At 38.3% G+C, this 26,446-nt stretch overlaps 1 protein-coding gene across 3 annotated transcripts in view; it reads left to right on the top strand.

The window, feature by feature from the left end:
- The window catches only part of NT5DC1 (5'-nucleotidase domain containing 1), a 106,761-nt gene extending 81,233 nt beyond the window's left edge, over window positions 1–25,528 (top strand). For 2 of the 3 annotated variants that reach the window (XM_015858636.3, XM_085541803.1), the window contains 4 exons: window positions 6,626–6,744; window positions 7,936–8,094; window positions 13,294–13,462; window positions 25,302–25,528. In XM_015858636.3, the coding sequence (XP_015714122.2) occupies window positions 6,626–6,744; window positions 7,936–8,094; window positions 13,294–13,462; window positions 25,302–25,420 (566 nt within the window). In that variant the 3' untranslated portion in view covers window positions 25,421–25,528. Of the gene's footprint in view, window positions 1–6,625; window positions 6,745–7,935; window positions 8,095–13,293; window positions 13,463–21,192; window positions 24,567–25,301 lie in introns of those variants that run through there. The other variant, XM_015858637.3, reaches the window with a different exon arrangement.
- The last annotated feature ends 918 nt before the right edge of the window (window positions 25,529–26,446 follow it).

Below are 26,446 nucleotides of genomic sequence, written 5' to 3'. Positions count from 1 at the left end.
ACAATAATGGTGCAGGAAGGTCATTGCTGTTGGCAGCTGTCCTTGACAGCAACAGAGGAAACTGCCGTGAGCTTGGGTGGGGTTGCTCTCTTCTAATTCTTCTAATTGCCGAGGCAGAGGGACAGCCTGAGTCGTGTCAGATTTATTTATTTCAAGATCTATCCGCTGTTTTGTTTTTTGCATACAAATTATGACTTCAAGGTAAGCAGCTCAGCAGAAAAAAAAAAAAAAAAAAAAAAAGGAGCTATAAGTAATAAATTTTCCCAAAAGCAGTAGTAATAGAAAAAGACTGTGTATGTGACAAGGAATTTGCCTTCATTTTTTGGATATGAGTTATATACCTCCTTCCGTGTTTCCTAATTTGCACAGACCTAGTTATCTGTTCACATTGAAATAAGCCGTACAGGTACAGGATATGTCTTCATGTCTTCCTTCTGACTTTCACTAGCTACTTGGAGTACAAGCTAAAGAAGGTAATAGTATGTATCTCATCTGCTCCTCTTTTTCACGCATACTTACATGTGAATTACAGTATTTAATTTATGTATAGCTGCTCAACTTCAACAATTATTATTCTCTTTAAAAGCAGATATTTAAGGGACATTGAAGAAACAAAAATCAAAAGCCCTTGCAGCAGCCTGTATATTGCTATATGCTGTATGGAGATATGCTTCTTCAGAATCAAACCATCTATTCACTTTACATAATACGGTTTATACCTGAAATATTAAGATGTAGGGGGAAAAAGATATTTTTGCTGAAACTGAGGATTAAAGAAAGACTGATCTTTTTGTTTTTATTTTTCCTGTAGCCCAAATAAATGAAGGGCAGGAAGCTTTTCCCCACCACACTGCAGTGTCAGTTTTCAGTGTAGAAAAGTGTGCTCCAAAGTCAAATCCCAGCATGCCATATTTCAGCAGATGCTGCTAGAGAGACTTACAGGGTTATAAGAGTCCATGATTGCAGTCTGCACAGTGCAAGGGAGATATATTGTGTGTGTTTGCAGATTAGATCAGAATGTTTGGCTGGTGGGCCTCATCTTGTCTTTGGTGCTCCCTTCCAGATCATCCCTTTTCTTGAAAACTTTAAGGAATGCTTTTCTTGGCCATCTTACCCTAAAAACTGCGTTTTACCATATTGTTTAGCCAAAATCTAATACTGTCAGCCACAACATCAGCCTGAGAGGAATGGTGATTCTCCACACCCACACAGCTCCGCACCTGCGGACACACTCCAAAATAGCCCAAATCAGTCTTCTAGAAATGCTCTGATTAAGCCACTCCAGTTTAAATTAGCGTGGTTCCAAAAGTAAAGGACTTCTTTTGAAAATATCTCCAGATGCACCTCTTAGCATACAAACAGTGCCAAAGGATCCTTTGTCTTTTCTTTATGGCTGCAACATCTCTGGAGCAGCCCTTCCTCAGAGAGCAATACAGCCTGCAAATTTTCCAGATTCTTTCTGAACATAAACATGGTAGAAAATGAGTTTTATTACTGAAATCCTATTTCCTGAGAATTAATTTAGTTCATATTGATTGTAACATGAACACCCAACATTTCAGTAAAATAAAGGACATTTTGCAAATGCCAAATTTTGGCAGTTTTTTTTTTGTTAAAAAATGACTGTTTTTTGGTAAAGTACACACTAGCAAGAAAGATTATAGTCAGTTACTTGAACTAAACTATATGTTCTTTCAATGACTGCATGCTTTGTTTTGTTTTGTTTTCTCAATTACCATCACTCTCCTGGCATGTTTGAATTTGAAATACTTCTTGGAAATATCTGTCTCTCTCCACAGTTATGTAGGGATCTCCATGAGAACTACAATAATAATGATAGGAACATTAGGGGACATTTGTTGGGATGTTGAGAGTTCCAAGTTTCTCATCTACGAAGCTCTGGAATCTTCTTACAAAACTAATAAGGTGCAATATTTCAGAATGCAACAGTTCTGGGGTGGAAATTTATTTCTTATCTTGCCATTTGGCACCTCTCCAAAAATCCCTATTTAATTTAATTTAAATTAAAAAAGAATGATCTTAATGAATCCATGGAAGAAGAAATGAATTTCTGCATTATGTCTCCCTTATCTTTCCAAAAGAATTTCTCTGCATTATAAATACAAGTAATAATATGAAAAAGATTCAGCAAATCTCTGCATGAGCTATAATTAGAAATGAACTTGCAGATGAATCGCTTTCCAGAAATAAGGAAAAAAGGCTTTGCTTGTACTTCATCATATCAGTGTTTTAAATAGAAATGCTTTGTTCATTAGCCAAATTATTTCTGGCTATAAAATTAATGCTTTGACAGATTTGAAAAGAAATTCCTAGATCTGTAGCACAGTAATCACTTTTTTTTCCAAAAGAAATTTACTTGCCATAAAGGAAATACTGATTTTCTGACAAGGAAAACTTCAGTCTTCATATCATAATGTTTAGCACAGTTAATCTTTAGCACCAATGCGGACTTCAATCAAAAATTAAAAATAATTTCTTGAAACTGGAAATGTAAAACATAAAAAATGTATTTCGTTTCTCTATGGAGCCTGTAGTTCTTAAGTGCCCAGGACAATTTGAAAGTGCATTTTATCTTTTACTTTCATCTTATCAGGACATATAATTCAATCCTTAGCAGGTTTGATAAGGACCACTCTGGTGCCACTGCGCATCAACCGTTCCCCATGGTGACCCTAGAGGATGAAGTTTTGCCAGCTTTCTTCATGGAGGATGTGGTCTATAGGGAAAGCCTACAGTTTATCTCATCCTATCTCATTGCCTTTAGAGCTGGAAGAAGCCACCAGACGGATTTCACTTAGCCTTGTCTGTGATGTGGTTTTCCACCCTGAGTTACCTACTAAAAAAGAGGCCTTGTACTTCTTAAATGAACTCAGAATGCCATCCAGAATCAGACTGTGCCAGGAAGCTAAGCTGGAACATAATTAGGCTCTTATAATAATGTCCTCAGGGCCCAAAATGACATTGTTTTAACTTAAAAAGAGGCATGTGACAGTGGTGGGTCATTACATGTATTTGTTTTACAATAGCCCCTTGCAATTGTAACCAGAGCCTCAATAATTACATCTGTGATAAGTGCCTGCATGTAGTGAAAGCCTGTGAGAGCTGCCTCTCTTTAAGAGGAGGCAGGACAACTGTATATGTGAGAGGCAACAGAGCCCACTGATGTTTTTATTCCATTGCACAGTTCAAAGGAACAAAAAATATCAGTAGCCTTAATGAGCCTAACAAGGTTTGTACATAAACTCCCAGTCAGGAGTATCAGGAGAAAGATAAGAAGGCAGAAGGAACAGACTGACAGGGAGCTGCGCACAGCCTGCCATCACACCGCAGCACATCTGAGGCTGGCATCACAAGCCAGAATGCAAGTATCCTTAGGCTCCCTGGCAACTCACTGGAAGTTGCTCGGCCGGCTGTGATTGACACACACCATGTGGCCTCCAGCTCATACAGCAGTGTGAGGGTGGCCCTGTGGGAATCCAACTCAGCGCAGGCCCAACACCCTGAGTTCATATTCAGTGTAGACATTGTAACCTCAAGACCTCATGTGTTCAGGCACCCATCTGGGCAGGTAGGGCCAAACAGAGAGCATGCCGCAGGGAGCAAGCATGTGCTATAGTTCCGAGGAAGCCATTCTGCACCAAAGTAAATTACAGACAGTTGTCATTTAAGTGGGAATAAGCTTCAGTGATTACTTTTTGCATATTTGTTTAGAATGGAACCAGATGTTCCTCAGCCCGTGTTATAAACTTGCAATGCGTGTTTAAGAAAATTAGGAAAGTAGTTTACTGAGTCAAGTTAGTGAGTTGGCGTATCTGAAGAAACATGTCTGCTTATGGTGACTGAGTTACATTTCTGAATCAAAATATATTTCCCAGTGTTAGACCCAGCAATATTCAAATTGCCATTCCTGCAATTTTGATGTAGCCCCAGCATGAGTCAAGCTTTTGTTGCTGTTGTTAGGAAGGAACATTATCTGCCCTTCAGGAAAATTACTCTGAATCATTGTTGAAGTGTGGGTGAGTGTGTTACTAGAATCATTTTCTGGCTTTAATAATTTTAATTTTACCTTCATATGCTTTTGCATTTCTTGTTGTGGCATGAATTTAGTCTGCAGCCAGGAATCCAGGCTGCAGTGATATATTAGACTTCAGAAGGAAGCAAGCTGCTTTATCGAAATCATCTAAGAAATTCTTTTTGGTTATCCAGTCTGTTTGAAATTGTCAGGACATCTCCCTTTCTGCCCAACTTCTAAGACCTGAAGCATTAGCATCCCCGCCTATGTGTGTGTGGCTTCCTGTTACAGTAATATTCATAGCAGTTCTGACCCTTCAGTGAACTTTTAAGAATCAATAACAGCAAGATTGGAAGAAAAGTCAGCAGCAGATTTCCTCTTGTCCGAGTGCAGCCAAAGTTAACACTTGGAATATCTGAGATATATAAATTTGGAACTACCATAATCATGTTTATGCAGCACTTTTGCAGGAAGTTTATAAATTTCTTGAGCACTGTCATGGAGCTGCTGTTGTGAGGAAATAATACAATGCCAGAGTCAATTGTGTCATTAATGGTTTTTAAGCTGTTGTGTATTTATTTTCATATGGCAGAACTACCACAAGAGTCCTTAACAGCCAGTGATGAAGAGTAATTTTCCTGACTATATTTTGCCACGGGGAAAGTGGAACTGGATTAGAAACTCTCCTCATTAATGATTTGCTGCTGCTGAAACACCCTTAAAGTCTGCATTTCTTCCCCTTTTAGATTACAGAAACACAATTGAAACACTTGCTGCATATTTGAGCTAGCTGTCTGAGCACAAGAAGGCATTGTTCAAGATGCAAGGTGTGCCTGTTCAGTTCCTCAGCTTTCTGAAGCTCTTTCCAAAATCAAGATGTTCCTGTAATGAATTAGGCATCGATGCTGTTCGCTGCCTCCACATCTTAAGGAAAGCAAGCCTTGTAATTTCCCCTAATTTCACTGTCTAAAAATGAAGTTCTAGCTTAATTAAGCATTTTACTTCTACAGAGCTGGCACCTCTAGGAAGTGCTTATTGCATTCTTTTCCCTACCAAGGAAGCCTGGCCAACTAGTTTAAACTGTAACTATAAATTAAAGTTTGACTTCAGGATGCATCAAGTTAAATGAGATAAATCCTATAGCCAACAGTGACAGTAATGGGTCTCACAGAGTGAGAGATCTACCTTGTAATTAGAGTGATTTTTTTCAGCCAGGGCTGCCCATATCTTTCCATAGAATCAGCAAAGCAGAGCCTTTTTCCAGAGCTACCTGGTGCTGCTGCACTTTGTAGAGCTCATATCTGTAAATTCAATATTGCAAACAGTTATTCTAAAAAGTCCACATTTATGTCTCTGTATTTCTCTTCTATTTTCTTGACTGACTGAATGGAGAGATTGTTGTGATAGATAGTGATAGCTATAGAAACTTTTGGTAGCAGTTCAAAAGAGTTGCTTTGAAAATACTCTTCTTCTACATCCATGTTATTTGAAAATCACATCTACTCATTCAGCCAGCCTAACAAAAGAAGTTTGAAAATGCATAGAAAATAAAGCAGATTTGCTGGAGTTTGACAACTTTCATTTGATGAAAAGTTGTTTGGTCAAACGTAATTTGAAAAACAGGAACTGTAAAATGAAGGAGAATTTTTAATGGCTGTTGTTTTACTTAATATCATAATTTTCTGAAAGAGAACAAAGGAAAAGACATTTCCGCACATGTTCTTCATGAATTGTAACCATCAACATTGAATTTCCTTGTTTTTTCCTACTTTATAAGACATCCTTAATATAGAACTGTTTTGTCTGGAAATAAATCTTGTGTTTATTTAAACTCTTGGATGCATAATATTAAAAGGTTATTTTGTCTTTCTCTATGTATCCCTTCCTATTTTTCCTTCTTTTTTTTTTTTTTTTTTTTTTTTAATTTGACTCTTTCAAAAAGATCGATGAACTTTGCCATGCACATCTTCAGTGCTCTTAAACATAAAGCCATCTTTTAATTTGCCCAAAACTGGATCATAGCTGAACTGCTGATCTAAGGCTGGCTAATGCCCAAAAGAACTACTTCAGCCTGTTTCATTGCATTTATGTTTGAAAGTAGCAGCTAATTTTGGGAAAGGTACATGTTCTTATTTACAGTCTGCCCTCTCTCAGATTTTTGCCTTAGATCTGTAGCATCTCCTCCATCAGTCTGCAATGTGATTTTCTACCTTCCTTGCTTTCCTTAGCAGGTAAAGCTCATGGCTTTGATTCCTTAGCTCTTCTGTAGCCCTTGAGATCAGGCTCAGCTGCTTCTTTACTCACAGATGTCTGCCTACTCCAATTCCTTTTTATTTCCTGCTTGCTGAACAAGGTAGTGTGGAAGATCACGTCTTAACTGCCACTTTATATCCAAGACATCCCCAGCTACCAAACATCCTGACTTAACCAACAGTCAGTAGCATGACTTGAACCTCTTCCAGATCCTGGTGTTGTTTTCATGTCATACTAGACCACATTCTCTAAGCAGTGCACAGCTTCTCACAAGTCTCACAAATACAGGAGCCTGCTCTGCTCTTACTAACAACAGGCAATTTTGCTTGGTGGTTCCAGAAAATGATGAAGAGAAAGAGGCTCTGTTATCACTGGACAAGCCTGGCTGGTATTCCCAAGGTAATGCTATCCATCTTTATGAACTACTGAAGAAGATGACGGGCAAGTTGGACCCCAAGGTATGTTAAAAGTGAAAACAAATCTTTGTAAAAATATCCTGTTTCCATATAAATATCACTACATGATCTTGCATTACAGTTGATGATGTGATAAATCAGTAATTTTTGTTCTGCATACGCTGCTTTGGATTACAGCAATTCCATTACATGTCAAATCTGACTATTGCATCCAGCTTTGTTGCTGATGTTTATTGAAATGACCTATCAGTGCACAAAGTGATAGACTCACCTTTGTTAGTTCACTCCACACCTTTTCTAATTCACAATATTTCCTATCTTGCTCTTTGTGGAAAGGTCTGTGCCCATGCCCTGCACTAAAAGGAAGGCAGGGCATGCAGTTGCTCCTTCCTTGAGTGTGTGACAAAAGCTGCATCAGGAGTTACAAAATACAGCTAAAGTTGCCTGCTTCTTCACTGTCTTCCAGTAACATTTGTTTAGCAATGATGGGCCTGTTCTAGAGTCTAAAATGTTATATCATTCCTGATGGATATGAGTTTAAAAACCTGCTGTCCAGAACTGAAAGGAGCGTATATGTCTTTTTGTTGTTAGAATATGTAAGATTTCTAGCTAAGATATTTTATTCTGGGTACTTGGTTACGCATTTCTGCAGTTTCATGTAGAATCAGATTATCATCAGAAAATCAATCTTCCTGAGAAAATAGGTCAAATTTTCAGTGACATCACTGAAAATTAGGATCACTTTTATGACAACTCTGCATGGATGAAAAGGCTGCTTGTAGGTGTGAGTATTTTTCTGTAGTGGGTTGACCACCACCTGGGTACAGAAGAGTTCTATATCCTCAAGATGTTCTGTGCTTTCCCATTTCCAAAGTTGTCCAAAATGAATTCCAGTTGGTCTGTGAATTTTCTTTTAAGAAACTTCCACTGCTTCCTGGCAAACTATTTCTGTTAGTCAAATATCTCAGTGCCATCATGTGTGCCAGTCGTACATGGGCAGTGCCCCCAGAGAATCAGAGCAAGGAGGGGATGTGAAGTCAGCCTTTTCCTTACTGAACTGTTTGAAGATAAAAGCCCAAACATTAATAAAATCTGTGTGTGTCGTGGCCAACTGTAAACACAGAGGAATTTTTATTAGGTTGTTTTAAAGCTCTTTTTTTCTCTCTACAAAATACAGTTTGCTTGTGTTTTCCTCCAATACAAAGAACTTTTAATTCACTGCTTCCCTCATAGGTTGTTTATTTTGGTGACAGCATGCACTCAGATATTTTCCCAGCTCGTCACTATAGCAACTGGGAAACTGTCTTCATCTTGGAGGAGCTTTTAGGGGACAAAGTTATGGTGCCTACAGAGACTGAATCTGAGCCCTTGGAGAAGAAAGGAAAATACGAGGTAAGGGTTCCTTATAGATGTTTCCTAGAAGAGAAGAAAGTGAGCCACAGAAAAGCCTCCTGCCACCTGTGCTGAGCATGAGTCCACTTATCTCACCAGGCTACTGGCCCCATGCCTCACAGACATACCCTGCTGGTGACATCAGGACCACACCATCCTATCCCAGATTGGCATTGCATGGGCATCACATAACCTTTATTATTGTGGGGATAACTCAGAAAAAGAGCAGTGCACATGGTCCCTTGTTCTTAACACAGTCTGCTCCTTTCTAGTAATGAGAACCTGCTCTGTGTCCTGCAAGAAGTTTCACAGAAGCTCACCAGGTCCAGCACCTGAGTTCAGTTGAGTTCATGACAGTTTCCTGCATGTCATGGCCATGAAATATGCTTTGCTTGTGTTTTCCTTAGATACAGAGAACTTTTCATTTACTTCTTCCCGCAAAGGCTGTTTATTTTTATGACAGTTGCACTCAGATTGAACGAACTGTTTCTAAGAGAGGTCAGATATGAATTACTGATTGTTACCTCAGAAAAATTTCAAAACTTTTTAACATTGATCACAGTTGGGAAGCAGGTTCTCAACACTAGTACCACTCTAATTGCTTCTCTGGGTGAATTTTTACTACCGTTTATCTCTCTCTCCACTGCTGAAAAACTACATAGGTAAGGAACAACACTTAGATGGTATAGTTGTACCTCCAGTGGGTCATGCTGAGGAACTGCAGTCCAGTTTCAACAAGGGACCTCTGCAAATTTGCCACTGGATAGCAAGAAGAAGGAAATTCATCCTCTTGGCAATTCACTGCTTTTTTAATACTAATGTTTTCCCCCAGTGTCCTGATTTCTAAACTAAAGTCAGACAAGGACATTTCACTCTGTGAAAAAAAGAAGGAAACGTAGTCATAAATGTTCCTGAAATGTACGGAAAAGGGGGAGAATAAAAAAGGCAAACAAAGGAAGTGCAATCTCCTATCAAGATAATTGTGCTGCTCAGTAAAAAAAAATAAAAAGTAGAGAAGAAAGAAAAAGGGAAATGTGAGGAGTTATATGGGTTTGATGTAATTAACTAATGCTGTAAAAATAAGTTATTACCCTTTATAAACCTTGTAGTCTTTCTGACTGGAGACTCATTGCTTCTCTGAACACACATCTCTCTAAGCTTTTTTTTTTTTTTAGCTCAGCCATTGGTTCTGAAGCAAGCTCAATATACGCTTCTGAAGCAGGCATATTTAAACAAGCGGCCAGAGCATGTTTCTTTTCCTGGAAATACAAAAGAAGAGTTACTGAGAGATGTGTTTCTAAGCCCTCGATAATGATTTATTTTTTTATCTTGTTGTAATACCTCTGATTGAAATCCATCTTCTCTATCACCTCAGTTTTCAACTAGGAAAGTGAGACTTTTAGATATGTGTCTGACATTTCACTAAAGCTGTAGCAGTCAAGATAGACGGCAGCATCTCAGGGAGATAACACCTCCGCCACAGAAAAACCCTGTTCAGTTTACATCCGCAATGAGTGACAGCGAGTAAGTAAGGGAGAAATGAATTGTGTTGATTAAAGGAATCAGAAGCAAGGGGGCCACGTAGGTCAGTGGTGTTATTTCATTACCATGCTGCTCAATGGAGTCTGAACAACAGGTCACATCCATATCTCTGCAGTTGACTGGACACCATTAACTTAACGGGACTAGTTCAAAGAGATTCCCTCTACAAGCCCATGCAAGTTTTATTTTTATTCCCTTAATCAACTTCTCCCATTAACCCTCTGTTTAGGAGTGGAAGTAATCCAGCTCAGAGGACTGCACTAAGTCAGGTGTTCAGGGAAAATTAGGTCCTAGCAGACAAGATTTAATATTATTTATTGGCCTTCCCATTCATTCGTTTCTCAGAAATACACAATTGCAGCTTTTGCATGCCTTGGTGTGTGTGCAAAAAGGGACAGAAAGTTTAATTCAAGACACAATCCTCCCTTCTATCAATCTTCTCTAAATATTATTAAATAAATGAAATATTGCCTCTAATTTGCAATTGCATCTTTCAGGAATGACAAAAACTATTCTCAGCCGCATGACTGATATTTCATCACTAACAGAGAGAGGGAAAGAAACCTTCCTTACACTCAGACTGGGAGTAACTTCCATTTTCATTAGCAGTTTTTGTCTTTTCCACTTCAGTTAAATGCCTGATATAAGCCAGATACACAGAACTGTGAAATTATGGAAACAACTGCAGTTCTTTTGTGAGTATATGAGTCATAACCAAATGAGCAAGGGAATAGCAAACTAAAAACTATTTATGTAATTACTCAGCTTTTAAGTGAATGGCAGCATACAAGGAAAGAAAAGAAGAAATAAACAAAACAAAACAAAACAAAAGCAAGCATTGTGTTGAAACTAGATGCCCCTCAGATTCGAGGGGTTTGTTTGCTTGGCTGAAGGGTTTGGTTTTTTCTTCTGTTCTTTAAAAATGTGATCAATTTCATCAATGAAAACTCTAAGAAAAGCTGGATTTCATCCCAGGGTTTCAAGGGAAATCATTACAGAGGAGCTAGTCAACATATAAAAAACAACACTGTAAGAGTGAATGCAGTAAAAGGGAAGAAGCCATTGGCAGATATGGACAATATTTCTGCAGTTAGAAGGAAAACCTAGTTTTCACAGTATTGCCTATTCAGGAGGTCAAGCCCTTGACGCCTCTTGTTTCCAGGACTCTGACCTCAGCCAATGGCTGATTGCTCCAGGTCTCTTGGCTCTGTTTATCTCTGTATTCCTGTTAATCTTTAACACAAATTTAATGGTTCTTCCAAGAACAATGTGATGGGCTTCTGTGAAGCCCAGCCAGTTAGAGAGATATCCATAAAGCAATATCCTTATCATGGTGTGGCTGTTTTATTCAGGTACATCAGTTCATTGCGTCCCTTATCAGCACTGTTCTGCTGATGGAAGTACCTCAAAAACCTGCTGCAAAACTGTATTCTGAGCATTGTTTTTATTAATGCTAAAAGTCAGTGGTGGTTTTATTACTTGGGCACAAAGTACACAGCCATCAGCGTCACAGGATACAGTATGCACCGAAGCAATTGCAGTAACCCCTGTTCAGTACAAATGGCTTAGATGACAAACTCCTATTTCAATACCACCTTTAAAAAATGTACCATGCTTTACAGTTTTACTTTTCACTCCAGTCTCTCTTCTGTCCTTTTTAAATTTCTCCTGTTTACTAAATAGGATAGAACTTCAGAGCTCAGTTCCTTGTTCATTTCAGTTTTCTACAGGCAACTTGTAAGCTGGCAAATCATTGTTTCCCAAGGGTCCCATTAACTAGCCAGGCCTATTTATTTGCAGTTAATAAAGAAAAGGTGATAATAAGCACCCCAGGTGTTTTAATTTAGTGGAAAGCTTTGAGTGTTGCAGAGCAGTTGTACCATCATTTCTCTCTGATGTTGAGATGTATTCTTTAAGGCTTTATGCCCTGATCTGTTACAGTCAATGTCTAACCTCCTCCTGCTGTCTGACTGATATGCCTGAGAGCAAAACTACCACTTGTGGGGAAGAGGTATTAAGTACCAAAGAAGAGGGAGCACAACACTTAACAGTTCTTGTAGCCACACAAGTAGAGGTTACTATGGGGTGGCTGGAGAACCTCATAGAGCTCATGTATTAAACATGTCTCCAGGTATGTAGGAAAACGTGTAGGCTTTGTGGCATAGTGTCCTACCTTCACTGTGGGCTACATACACTTCAGGTGAGATACAGATATCTTCCAGGCAATGGTTAGGAATGACAGATGGAGTCACAGCAGATGCTCCATAAGTACATGGGTAACATTTTACAGCTTTTGTTTCATATTTGAGATGAGGATGTAGCCTTTTACAAACTACACTTGTGATGTGGAGATAAGCCAGGAGCAATCATCAGGAGTTCACCTCCAGATGACTTGATGACAGTATTTATGCCCGAGTTTGGTTTTATTAAGGGCTTGGGCTATAAATCTTGAATTATCTATCTCCTTCTTAACAATTAAGAAGTTCCCACCAGATCAGATCTCTGAATCAGATCTCTGAAAAAGAACAAAGTGATTCCTCTGACTGAAAGGACGCATCTTAAAAAGCACAAGCTTCAGATTTGTTTCACTTGTCAATAAACAAGGCCTTGTCTTTGTTAAAACGTTTATGTGGGCCAGTACTTTTTGATCAGTGTCTGTATTTACCCAAATCAGCTCTTGCCCCGTTCCCCAGCTGTACTCAGAGAAAGAACTGTTACTCAGAACCAAGGGAACAATCGCTGTGTGTTTACTGGTGGGGTTTGTTTGGCTGGTTCTGCAGCTTTGTGGTTCAAAGCCACGGATCTCTGTCATGAACATAAATTATTTCAGTGCTTTCTGAAAACTACTAAGAAAGGAGTTAAATGGAAAATAAAGTACGAAAGTTTACAAATCTGGAGGCACCCACTAGGATGCCTTACTGTGCTTTGTTAGTCTGAAAATGTACTTTGCACACGAATGACTAAAACAGATTTTCTGCAGTGTAGTTTGCAATTTTGGTTTACATTTTTTAATCTTTCTGTAGAGGCCTCATGGAGCTTTTTCTGGCTGTTCACGGTGATACATAGCAGGTTTCAAGATGAACTGAAGAAAAAAATAAAAGCATTTTTCCCAATACTACCTTAATGAGTTTATATGCCGTTGAATAAAAAATATACATGGAAAAAAAAGCAATTTTTTTGTAATTTGTTAGGCAACTGAGTGTCTCTCTGTGGTTTTCATGATTCTGTTCTCATTCATCAGATGAGAAGCAGATAAAGTAGCGCAGGTGAAACACTACATCCTTTGCAGCTCAGCAGCTGATGGAGTTGTGGCTTTCTGGGAGGAAGAACTCCCAGCTGCATCACGCTGTTTAGATGCTACAGCAGAGAAAGTCAACAAGCTGATCCTGCTATGTGAAATAGAAAAACAGAAAGATTTCTATGGGAAAAAGATTAAAGGCAACTTTTTCACCCTAGGGAAATTGTTTAAACCAAAGTTACGGGCCTTATCAGAGTATGATTGTTATTCTTTTTCATAGCCACATTGTTCCTGAGATGCAATAGAGTTTTCCCAGAAAATGAGAGAAACAATACAGATTTCTTAAATTAATGCTTGTGGTTGCATAGAGCATGAAGATCTTTTTTGTAAGCTTACATGTTTACTCATTTTTATTTCAGGGATATCAGCCCAAAATACCCTACTCTGTATCTGAGCAGTGGGGTTCTTTCTTTGTGGACAGACTACCAGGTCTGGAAAATGCAGAGGAAACCTTAGTTCGTACATGGTCCTGTAAATGCATTAGCACTTACAGCACTATTGCAATCCCTAGTCTGGAAGCAATTGCAGGTAAGAAAGATTTATGTATTTTTTCTTTCATGAACTTAAGTACTCATAGTCATACCACAGACTTATTCTTGAGATTCCGTGTATCCAGCATATATTTCAAAATACTCTGTTCCTATCACACAGCAGATGATGTTTATGTTTTTTGTAGTGTCTGCTGTGCTAATTTCATGTTTGTGTCTGCAAAGATTAGGTGCTTCATTTGCCCCGTCTTAGAAACAGGATGCAACATTTCATGAGTTCAGGACTTACCCACACTATCTTGCTCTTTCTGCATTTAGTGGTGAGTTACGTTAGGAAACAAATGCATGCATGCAAGATTACTGAGGCTTTTTTGAGACTTCAAAATGTGTTTCCCTAGTTTATTGTCTTATCAGTTTGCTTCTGCCATTACAGTCAAAATGAAGATGAACGAACACAAGAATGTAATGAAGCAAAAAATGCTTAGAACTGTGCTTTTCTCACTTTCTCTCATTCCTTCTGAAACTGCATCATCACAGACACAAACTGAGCCTAAAATTTACTTCTTATCTGGGAAAAATAAAGCTGTTTTCAGTGTATTCAGACAATGTTTTTTCCTTCAGATCTGTGCCAGAGGTACAATCATGACTGATCTTGTTTCCATTTAACTAGTCCTTATCCCTGGAGGGACCGTGCTTTAGTTTGTGTGGTTTGTAGCAATAGCTGTAGCACTGATAATGCAAAAGCTTTGCAGCTGCAGGACATATCAGTTGATTATACAGTGGTGGTGAAGATCCTTTATCTGTGTAGTCTCAATTTGTCATTTTTCCTTATGGAACTTTGATATACGATATCTAAAGGAATAAACAAAGTATTAAATGAAGGATGTACTTAGCTCTACAAAGACCACAGTGATTAGTTGCTAACCCCTCTGCTCAGCATCTGTGGCCTACTTCATGCAGTAGACCAACGAATAAAGTTGTTCTGAGAGATATTTCAGATATGCCAAACTGTTATTTCTTTGACAGAACATGTTTTAGACCTGCTCTTTGCATTTAAATTCTGCAAACTGATGTATACAGTAAGGGTATCTCAGAGTAGAAAGCTGAGACAGCACCAGACTTTATTTATCCTTCCTATATTTACTCTGTTGCAGTCTGTAGTTCAGCCTAGAAGTACAAGGCCCAAGTATAACAAGGAAAATTGGCAAGACAGACGTAATGTCTGTAAAATTCCCTTCTAATACTTTTTCCAGCATCATTCTGTGGTTTGCTTTGAAAGTGTTGAAAGTGACAGGGTCAGTCATGTTCTGTGAACAACTTTTGTCCCACCAGCTCCCCACACCACAGCTCGATCTGCACAGCTAGCAGATGCTGTAGACCACAAACTTATCAGGAATTTACCAGCTACAGATGAAGGGGTGAGAACATTCAAGTTACACATGCATAAATCGTTGCTTGAAGTGCAGAAGCAGTATAGCTGTCTGTTCCTTCTCAGTTTATCAGCTGCAGAGCCCTTGCAAAGCCTGTGCCTCCATCGGAAAGGGTGCTGTGTGCAGATGCAAAGGACAGCAAGTGGAGAACTAACATTTTTAACTTGCAGCTGTATGCCTGTAAAGTAACCTCAATGCTGAACGTACAACAATCTATGGTTTCTTATTGAGAGAGTTCTTTCTTGTTTGTTTGTGTTAAACACAGGTGTTCATTATTATGGATGTTAAGGCATTTCTGACTCCTTTAGAATACCTTGTTTAACTCCTGACATATCAAGCAGTGTGAGCCCCCACTGTACCAAGCCCTGAAGTTTTTGGCTGCAGTTTGAAGCCATACATTAAATAGCTTAATAGCTGCAGCTATTTTGGTATCACTCGCTAGAAAAGAATCAAACAGGTTATGTGAGGACTTCCCTCAGCCAAGCTGCAAAAACACAGACTCTTCCTCAAGCTCCTCAGAGCTGCACTGTGCTGACCATATGGCAAGCTCTCTGTGAGCAGCTGCCATGGTCCTGGAGTTGATGGGCAGCCTTGCTTGAGCTCTGGGCTCCTCACCACTGTTAGCCATGACCAGCTTCAGCTTAGGATGTCCATGTGAGAAATAGTTAGTACAACATACAAATAAATGCCCTAACAGATTGTGATCTGTAAAGATCTTTGGTGAGAGCCAAACAACTGCTGCTAGGCTAATTTTAAATACACTTGACTCTTCTTGTTTGGCTGCAAAATGTGCATAATAAACAGACGGATTTACTTCTCCAGACTCACTTGTCACTGAAAAATATTATTTTTTAAAAGTTATTCAACATGGTTCAACTGAAGTAAATACTGGTGGTGGTTTACAAAAAGTGCTGATTTTTAGGTAAAATTCATATGAGAATTATTATGAGAGAGTTATCGGAAATTTTTTGGGGGGTTAATAAAAGTCTTCAAGCTCGTTTTTGTTTCTTTAAAATGTGTGAAATGTGAGAAAGAAAGAAAGAAAGAAAGAAAGAAAGAAAGAAAGAAAGAAAGAAAGAAAGAAAGAAAGAAAGAAAGAAAGAAAGAAAGAAAGAAAGAAAGAAAGAAAGAAAGAAAGAAAGAAAGAAAGAAAGAAAGAAAGAAAGAAAGAAAGAAAGAAAGAAAGAAAGAAAGAAAGAAAGAAAGAAAGAAAGAAAGAAAGAAAGAAAGAAAGAAAGAAAGAAAGAAAGAAAGAAAGAAAGAAAGAAAGAAAGAAAGAAAGAAAGAAGAAGGATTTAGCTCTGGATTGAGAAGCTGGAATAGAAACAACTTTGACGGTTCTCTTTTTTTCACCAATCTCTTGTAGGATTAGTGCATATGCCTTCTAATGGTTTCACATAAAGTATTGAAACATGTTCCTAAATTTAGGAAACAACTTGATACTCACCTAAGGGCACTGTAGGAAAGGGCTTCACAGGGAACACTGCTGTTGCAGTTTTTCTCCATTCAAAGTGTAAAATAACAGACCATATACATAAACTGAATGTGTAATTATCAAAATCACAGCTTGGTTAGAAAACAGTCCAATTCATTTTTCGCTAGCTTTCTGTGCTGAATGAATGTAGCTTTTCCAGGCTTTTGTCCCCATCTTTAGTTGAAAATTCAGTATCTGACCCAAAAAGGTTTTGCATTCAAAGATGCATTAGAAATTTGGAATTCTAATCACATCTCTAGCAAACAAAGTATTAGTGAGATTGTAGATTACTATTGCACAGCTTGTCATCTCAATTCCCCTGGCAGTTTCTTAAGAGGAATTGACATTTTCCTTGGGCATTAAAAAGAACATTTTCTTTATCATTAAAATCGCCCAAAGGACAGAAAGGGTCTTCTGTAATAAATTCTATATACTTTCCTCTAGAGAGGAAATCACATAGGGGTAAAATAAAACTCTTCATTTAAGATATTATCACTTTGACATTAAGATGATATTTAAATGTTTAACTGAAAAGTAGTAGTAATTCTGTATCTTTGTAATATTAAGAGGAAATGAATTAAGCTGAAAGTTTTCTAAACAGTTCATAGTTCATTTACATGGTAGTTTTCCTTCCCTGTTTCAGTAAGCAGGAAGACTTTTCTCAAGAATTTGAAAGCTGGAGCTCTCACTATTATACTGCCAGGACATGGTTAATAAAATATTAGAAGCCAACACCCTTACTGAATGCCTCATTCACAAGTCCATCTGTTTCTTCACTTTTCTGCTATTAAATCTCTCCCCATTTACAGCTCCCTCACAGTTCCTGACCATTTTCAAGCACAGTGATACTGTAAGCCAGATTTTACAAAGCAGGATCCATTACCGTGGGAATGTTACATTCTAACTCACACATAGAAACTAAAAGGTAGAGGGATCAGTATGAATTTTTTTTAAAAAATGGCCTTTTGCATAGTTCTCAATTTCAAAAGGTTTGATTTGTGACAAGTAAAGGCAAATGTGCTTATCTATCATACCTGCATAACCTGAATGGTACCATCAAGTAGTTGACTGCTACTCTGTGGCATTCCCACTGAATTACCAGATGTCTGTGTAAGTAATGATGGGCTCTGCATCACGCAGATATTCCAACAGTAACTGGCAGATCTCCTTTATCTACGAAGATATCAATTACAAATCATATTTCAGCTACTGAACAAGCTTGAGAAAGTGGGCCTTAAATCCTAATACTGGTAACCCAAGTAAAACTTTATGAAATGTCATGGTTGTTAACCTAAGTTCCTGAACTTGTCTCATAATCTCTGACTGGTAACTGACTGGTGAGGTTTGCCATTTAAAAAGATGCTGCAGGCAAAACTAAGCAATATGGCAGCTCCAAACACTTGCATTAGCGCAATTAGCTAACAATTCAATCCAAACAATTAGCACAGAAGTATTTTATGGACACAGTTTATTTCACATTTTGAAGATGTGGTAACCAAACTTATGTTGCACATGAGGATCATGTGTTTCTTTAAAGCCTGTGCACCATATGAAATCCCACCATGCTTTGGCCATAAGAGTACATAACTTTTTCTTCATGCCTTATTGCTATTTCAATTGACTAATAGAAGAGCAAAATCTGTTATAATTTGCCAAAGCTTTCTCTTTAAAGAAGCCAGAGTCCCATATCCTGTCTCTTTCTGCAGGAGTTTGAGTTCTCTGTCTGCTTGCTGTATAAATATAATGCTGAAATTGCCAGTGAACCATAGCAAAGGAGTTCATGTTTCTGCTTAGAGTTGCAAATTGTCTGCACAATGGAAAGTAGAAGGCAGCTGTGGCTGGGACATTGAAGCTAGCAAAGTGTGTGTAGCAGATACGTGGGTCTGCCTGCCACACATTGGCTGCAAACTGCATTCAACATGTGTTTTAAAGGTGAATGTCCGTGAGGAATTTGCTGTTACTGTGGAAGTCATGAATTTAGCTAAAGCACGTAGCCATGTATAATTTCTATACCCTGAGCATTATCATGTATAATTATTACTAGAATGAAGCAACAGAAAAAAATCCAACCACCATATCTTAATACATATGTTCTATGCTTTTTCATTGAAATTATGTTGTATGTAGTCAAATCTAGCTCCTATTAAAATTAAATTAGTCTTTCCTGTAACCAGAGAGATAATAACAAACTCTTGTTTATTCAAATAATGTCATAATGATATAACATAACTTAAATATATAGAAGTATGTATATTATAAATTACTTATGAATTAGTAGTAAACTTTAATATCTAATGCATTACAACCATGCTTTTACTTAACACTTTTAGTGTAAGAAGGTATCTACACAGTATCCTAGAGACTTCAGTTTAACAAAAAGCTTGGAGGATTCTGACTTCCTTCTGGGCTTAGCTGCTGTAAAAAGCATTTGCTATTAAAAGACCCTGAAGATCACTTTTATAACAAACCTTTTTTGAAAGAAATACATTTTTTTAAAAATGTTATATTTATACATACGTATAACGGCTTGGTTTCTGAAGCTCTTTCTGGTTTTGTACAAAAAAAAACTGGTAGCAAAGATAGTTTACTGGAGATACGTTTGGGTTACCTTGGCAGCATCTTGCTCCAACTCTAGGTGTAAATTGAAAAACATTAGATAATTAAAATGTGATTTAACTGTTCCAGGAAACTAGTTTCAGTGCTTGGATTTTGAGAGACAAAACAATAGACCCAACATAACAGACACATATAATGTATTTATTTTTTCAGCTGCAAAATACAACTGAAAATGACAATAAATTGCACCTCCACCATAAAAAATTATTATTAACCACTAATACTTGTAAACAGTCTTTGGGACCTGGTATTCGCCAAAGGGTATGAGAACCAACTTTTCCAAAGGATTTAATCAAATATCTTATTAGTAAATTTGGACATAAAATGGTTGATTCACAGTGTTACATATTAGTCTGCCTCTCACCGCTTCTCCAGAAAGGTGTATTGACTTGTAAGGCTGCGTCAAGTCATGCAGAACCCAAAAAATTACTTCCTAGCCAATAACTGACAGAAATGTTCTGCAATCCCTGTTCTACTCGGTGAAATGTCAAAGCACAGCCACCTCTACAAGATTAAAGGGAGAACTCATGAGCAGCTCATTAAGAAAGGTGGAACCACTCAGTCATTTCTACTTTAAAGTTATCCTTCAACTCAAGCAGCATAATTTCATTTGCAGGCTGCAATTAAAGCCATAATTGGGTTTTGATTAGATCGCATGCTTTAGGGGTGGGTTTAGGTTTCTTCTCTGAAAACACTGATGGTAATATAACATGTTGATAATTTCTGAGTGTGGAAAGTGGTGCAAGTAGGGAAGCCACCAAGTACTGGAAATGCTTTTTTAACTAGATCATATTTTACATAACCTGCAATCATAAATATATATATATATATATATAAACATTGCTGGTACCTTCATGTAGTCTGGTGTTTAACATATTCCCTCTGGATTAAGATGGTAACATATGAAAGAAAGCAAGGCAGGCTTTGATTTCACTGTTTAAAAGTCTTAATGTGTATGACTGTGTATGACTTTCTACCTTTAGGTAAGCAATGTTTGCCACCCATCACAAAAAAAAAAAAAAAAAAAAAAAAAAAAAAAAAGAAAACAAAAAACAGGAAAGGAAAACAAAACATCTGTTTTACAGGAGAAGGGAATGTTAATCCAGGTTTGGAGGGTGATGTTCATTGCAGTGAGTTTGCCTCAAAAAGTACATTGACTTATAATCACTTCATTTTATCTTAGTGTGGCTCTCATGCCATCTCTGTCTGAAAATACAGCTCAGTTCTTTTCCTTCCTAGAAATACCTGTAATCTCAATTGCTTGTTTTCATGGTCCTTCAGATTAGTTCTCAGAAGCCCTTCCCCCCTGCCTCACACCTGTGATGAGGCATTCAAACACATTAATGGGGTGATCCCTGAAGGACTAACACATGCCATTTGGATCTTGTCTTAGAATTTATTTATTTTTTAGGTTGTCTTTATTTAAATATTTGAGAGTATTATAGCATAATAGTTTGATCACTTGCAGATCATCAACTGGGAATGGCTAGGTGCCAGGGTAGCTCTTCTGGACAGGGCACGTTACAAATACCCTTTTCCTGAAGATGCTCAAGGTCAGGCTGGATGGGGCTCTGAGCAGAAACAGCAGAAATTCTGCAGTTTCACCGAAAGCAGCATTATTCTTTATCTGTGTATGCATAAACTGCAGTAGCTCACACAGCACATTATGAGTGCCTGCTACCTCCAAGCTGAGAAGCTTTATCACCTGCCTTCTCTAGAGCACACCACTGATGATGAGCATCCCATCTCCCACAGACACCCACACAGATGTGCATCCTCTCTCACTGTTCATCTGCAGAGCCTGCAAACAGCAGCAGTGACTTTCATGTAACTGGTAGAAGAAATGCTCACTTAAGTATTTCAGGAGCTTTGGGTTAATAAAAAAAAACATCTGATCTCCTGTTTAGGAAAATCTGCCTGAGATATCTTGCTAAAAATAACTGCTATCAGATAAATATAATTATGTCCTTGGGGTTTTTTGGTTTTGCTGCTAGTGCATTCTTTCACATATTCCCAGCTCTTGCTGCAAGAGCTGTTGTGATTTTTATAAAAAGGAATTAGGTCAGAAGACAAAAATATTTCCTATTTCCAAAAACACTCTGCTCTCAGTACTGTTTACCTGTAGGTTGGCAGGCCACTGAGTAGTTCTCTTGGCAGTGGTAAGCCAAAAGTGTGCTTACTCTTCTGTTATGAAATTATTTTAGAAATTATTACCATTAATAAATTAATATTTTCCTTTTTCTTCAACAGCTTTTCAGTGCAAGGAAAGTTCTATGGCAAAGCTCCTAAGCTTGAACAAATTACTGGAATTACTGTAAAAACGAGAGAATTAATATTGGCTGATGACTGCCCATATAGCTGTGCTACCCGCATGCTGAGACACGTGATAGATGATAGATGATAGGTGTTGTGTTTTGATATTTGCTACACTTAAGCAGTTTGAAGGTTTTCAAAATCAAATCATATTGCTGGAGAGCTTTTTGCTTCCCCCCCACATTCCCATTTCTCCCTTGATAGCAATCAGAAGCACATGTATGCTTTCAATCAGTCCTGCCCTACTCTACAAGGTTTTTGCTGCCATGTTCCCTCCAGGAGTGGGGACTTCTCCTTCTGTGGGTTTCTCATGCATCACCGGCGTGCTGCTGTGCTGTCACTGCTAAAGAATGTTGTTCTCCTTCTAGTGGTCACTATTGCAAAATTCTTTGTGATATTTCTTCTGTGTGTTTTGAGAGAGATCTGCATTAGGCTTGGTCTGTGCTTTTAATTGGAGAAATATATCTTCCACCTGAAGACCTTCGTTAAGATTATAATTGTTTCATGTACTGATTTGTTCAAGGAAATCTCAGAGAAAGATTAAATATGAGTATTAAGTTTATCAAGCAAGGCTATGTCAGGATTAGATTATAACTGACTTCCATTCAGCTACTCAAATATTTTCCTGATTACTCATCTAAAATACTACATTTTCCCTTCTTCTTGTGGTTTCCCCTTCCTACGCTGTGGCTACAACTCTCGTGGGTTTTTTTTCCCAGTAAAAGCTTTTCGTTTTTTTCCCAGTAAAAGCTTTCGTTTATTGGTTTATACTGAGTAGGAACTGAGACGTAGTCAAGCTAATAAGTACAAAATAAATCCATCTTAATCACCTACATATATGAATATAGATATGCCAAAGCATCAGAGTGCAACATTATAATTTATGTCACTTAACAGCTGGATTTTAGTAGCTTGAACTCAGCAGCTTAGTGACTGGAATAAGCCTGGCAGTTGTTACTGTTCAGATATCACCATCACCATTTTATTTAAACTAGGGCTGCTCAAGGGCTGCAAGTGAGGTTGGGCTGGGCAGGGTACCTTGGGGACCTTCTGTGATCACCAGCTTGCAGCCCTGAGCCATTGGGAAGCACCAGCTGCCTGCACAGCTACTGCAAAGGGAGATGGCACTCATCACTCACTGACATTCAGGCTGTGCTTTGGGAGCAAGAATATTCCTGAGGCTACATCTGGCAACTAGACTTCCTGTAGATCTAGAAAGGGATATAGACTATGAGACTCCCCATGTTTGACTTTGAGGAGGCTGGGCTCCAAAAGTGAATACTGGGAACAAAATAAATCTTGGTGGAATTACCTACGTACCGTAGAAAATTTCCAGGATTTAGGTCCCTACACAGCCTTTTTGGGTAAAGCCACCCAGATCCTTCTTCCAACCTCAGTCTGTTTAGTTTGTATGAGATTTTTCTGTGGTTATTCTTTTGTTGTTGTTTTATTTCCTAGGTGAGTGGCAGTAGGAGATGGTGTTTGTGTTGAATCCATTGTCAGTGTAGGCTAGCACAGATCAGAGTCCCACTGTAAGAGTGGGACTGTGTATGTACCCTCTTCTTATTTACAGCTCTCCATCAGGACTGGGTGAGAAGAGAATGAATGGGCACTCATTTCTTTCCTGAGGCTTGCTTTACTATCAAATACTGTATCTTTTATTTTTATTATTATTTCCTTTATTTTTTTAAAAGCAAGCAGTGTTCATTTCTCCTCTATGCCATCAGTGACAGTAGGAAATAAGACCAAGTACAAAATCAATTGCTGCTGTGTCCAGGAGGCAAACTCAAAACCCTTACCATAGTTTATTTCTGATGAGCCAGCACTGCTGTCTGCATCCAAAGAAATTGGACTGAGCATCGGTGTACAGTTAACATGAATTCTTTGCCATCCAAGGCAACTGCAATTTGTGTGATGTTTCAGAGCTTTCAGAAGGACTTACAGCACACTTCCTCTCTGGCATTTCCTGGATTTCCATTTTTTTTCATAATTTTATATCCCCTCACAATAAAAATCTTCATTTTTCGTGCTTTGAGTCATCACCCTTCATCTTCACTCTGATTTATTTATAGCTGCTAGGATTCCAAGTATGTATTTCTGGATCAGTGAAGGGCTTTCACATAAATATCTCACACTAAAATAAAGCAGTAGTGTGAAGTGCTCCCAACTCCAGGCAGGGCAGATGCAGCAAATGAAATCACTGATGAAAATAAACATGAAAATACAGGAAGATTTTTCTTATAATTGTGACATAAAATCAGCACAGTGGGTGAAGAATAGTATCTGCTTCGTGTACCTTTCATTGATGCCTTACACAACATTGTTACATATGGATACCTTCTGTTCATCCAGTCAACTTGCTCAGACAAAAGCAGTATTTAAACAGGCAGATTGGATTTTGAATATGTAAAAATTGATTATTCTCTGTTGGAGTCCTGTGCATTGTATTCAGAATGGATTCAGCATTTAAGCTGATTGTTTACAGCTAGTTTACCATGAAATATCAACAAAATTGCCATTTTGATCTCACTGCTCATTTCAAGATAAGAAAACCCACAGCGAGTCTGCATCATTTATGCTGCTGCTTTTTGGTTAAACTGCTTTTGGGAGACTCCAGACTGCTAGAATAAAAACCTAATGAAAGCTTTTAGATTAAAAAAAAGTATTTAAATTTTATAGATTATGAAGATATTCGGAATACTTGCTTCTTTGCTCAGTAGACAAGAAAACATCTGCCTGCTCTGCTATGCTGAGAAAGAGCCCTAGAGAATCCCTTGGCTAAGGCAGAATGAGAAAATGTGCTTCTTTGACAAGTTGAAGTAATCCATTTGTAATCAAGAGCGTAATTCACTTGCAATCAAGTATCCTCCCATTACTTCTTTATTCCAGTCTTTATCTGACTTCTCAACTGGATCTAGATTCTGATTTGTTTGCTTCAGCTGTGTTTTATGTAGTCTTAAAGCTGCAGACCTGGCTGCTGCCCTGCTGTATGCGTAAGAATTGCTGCTGAGATAGAGCAGAACTTCGAGTTGTTTGATCTGAAATGGCTAAGACTGTGTTTTTCTGTTTCACTGAAGGAGCTGAGTGGAAAAAATTGCATAGCCTGTAGTATCTAGATATCAGCCTCTAGATATTCCCCCTCCCTGCCAAAAAAAAAAAAAAAAAAAAAAAAAGTTCAGATGAGTTTAGTTTTTGTTTTGCTTTGGTTCTAAAAAGAAAACTAGGTAGGATGTGAGGTTGTCTGGGTTGGTTTGTTTGCTTTTCCCCACTTACTAGAAGAGTGATTGTTGAATAAAATGTTATTTATGTTATTTGTGTGGAGTTTGTTTTTTTTTTTTAATTTGATTTCTTGAACTTTGAATAAGAAATAAGTATGAGAAGTATCAGTTTCCTGGTTGTAGGAGGAGGCACTGCTGACGGTAAAGACATTTTAAAAGAATGAAAGGAAAGAAAGCTTTGAGTGTTCAGAACTATTTAAATGCATTCAGTGTTCTTTACAGAGTGGATGCGATGGGTATGCCAAGTTAGGAGTGCACATTTCCAAGAAGGATGGTGTTAACACTGGACTTCATGGAAGTCCCAGAGTAGGTTCCTTTCAGGAATCTTGCTACAACAATCACACAAAAAAAACACACACACAAAAAGGACTTCTTTGTTTTAAATGGGGCTCTCTTCAGTTGATTGCTGAGATTAAAGGGTGTCAGCTCGAAGAACCTGAAACTGTTCTAGTAGGAAAATTCCATCTAGGCTCAAAGAAGATTTTTGTTTGATTTTTAAGCATTCGTCTAATCATTCTCTATGACTGGCATTATTTCAGCAATCAAGGAACTGAATATCCTTTACTGCAGTTGAGTAAACTCTGAAAGGCAATCCCTTGGACAGCTGAAGATGTCAAATAAATATGTAATCGTGCAATCCGATTGAGTTCTAATGCCAGTAAGCAAACAGCTCAAGGGCTTAAGAAGTACTGCTATTCACCACAGGCTTATTTTTTATGTGATATGGACTGTGCTGCTAATCAGATGTGGTATGTTTCTGTCTTTCAGATTTACCGCTGGATTATAGATTTACACGATTTTCCTCAAATAGCTCAGCAACTGCTGGGTACTACCCAAGCCCTCCAAGAGCACTGCTGCCAAGTGAGGAATCAGTGACTATGAAATAGGTTTTTGGCTTTTCCTTCAATAAACCTGTGATCCTTTCTTAACTGCTGTTAAATGCTAATTGGTGAAAATGCTGTTTGATGCTTCATAAAATAGAATGACGAATTAAAGCAGACTCCTGTGTAGATTTGTTTCCCTTGTTTCCCTTGTTTTTCTAGTCCAGCTGGGACAGGTGAGTGATGCATACTTTATAAATCTCCTTACCAGCACTACATTTCACACAGAAACTGGCTTTTTCCATACACTGCCCACAAAGACTTCAAGAGAAATTTACTGTTAACAACTCATCTCAACTTGCATACTAAATTTTCAAGGACATTTTCAGTACTATCTCTGCTTAAGGTGGTGCCATTGCTGCTGCTGCTGCTGCAAAACCCAGAAAAGACATGGGACTAGTCCCTCAGCCTACTCCATTAAGAGTTACCTTGGCACTGCAGGTTATCACAGTAGATCAGTATGATGCAAGCCACAAGGAAGTTATTCTTTTGCTGTCTAGCCAAAAAGATATGTGAATGAAATGTAGGCGGCAAAACACAGAATTACAGTCCTGAGAGCCTTCACTACATGCTTTGTATTCCTGCAAGCGCCTAACCAATGGTAAAATTCTCATCATGACTCCTCCTGATCTGGTCCCCTATACATGCGTCAGAACTCTTCTGCAGAATATAGGAAACCAGAGTAACGGTACCTTGCTCAGCTCAAGTGGATGCAAACCCATATTTTCCACCTTGCTGGAAAATGCTTCCAAGAGCAGGAAGGCTGCATCCATCCACATCCACCAAGTGTAGCCTAAGCCCAGAAGAGAAGCAAAACACAAGGTGTAAACTGAATATTTGTGTTCTTATCGGCTAATCTAAGCAAACGGGTTTCCTGTTCTCTGTGGGTTCAGTCTGAAGTCCTGGTTCTGCAGTGCCTTAAAGCAAGGCTACCTTTAGCACCTAAGAGAGGATAACTGCTGCAAGAACATGTCTGAGATGTTTGCTGTGTTAAAATTATGTCCTTGCAAACTAAGCTGGCACTGTTTTAAA

Source organism: Coturnix japonica, chromosome 3 (genome assembly GCF_054131305.1).
Source record: "Coturnix japonica strain WE chromosome 3, WE-NBRP24, whole genome shotgun sequence".
NCBI lineage: Eukaryota > Metazoa > Chordata > Aves > Galliformes > Phasianidae > Coturnix > Coturnix japonica.
The sequence above is the reverse complement of the archived record's forward strand: the minus strand, read 5'-3'. Positions and strand labels throughout refer to the sequence as shown.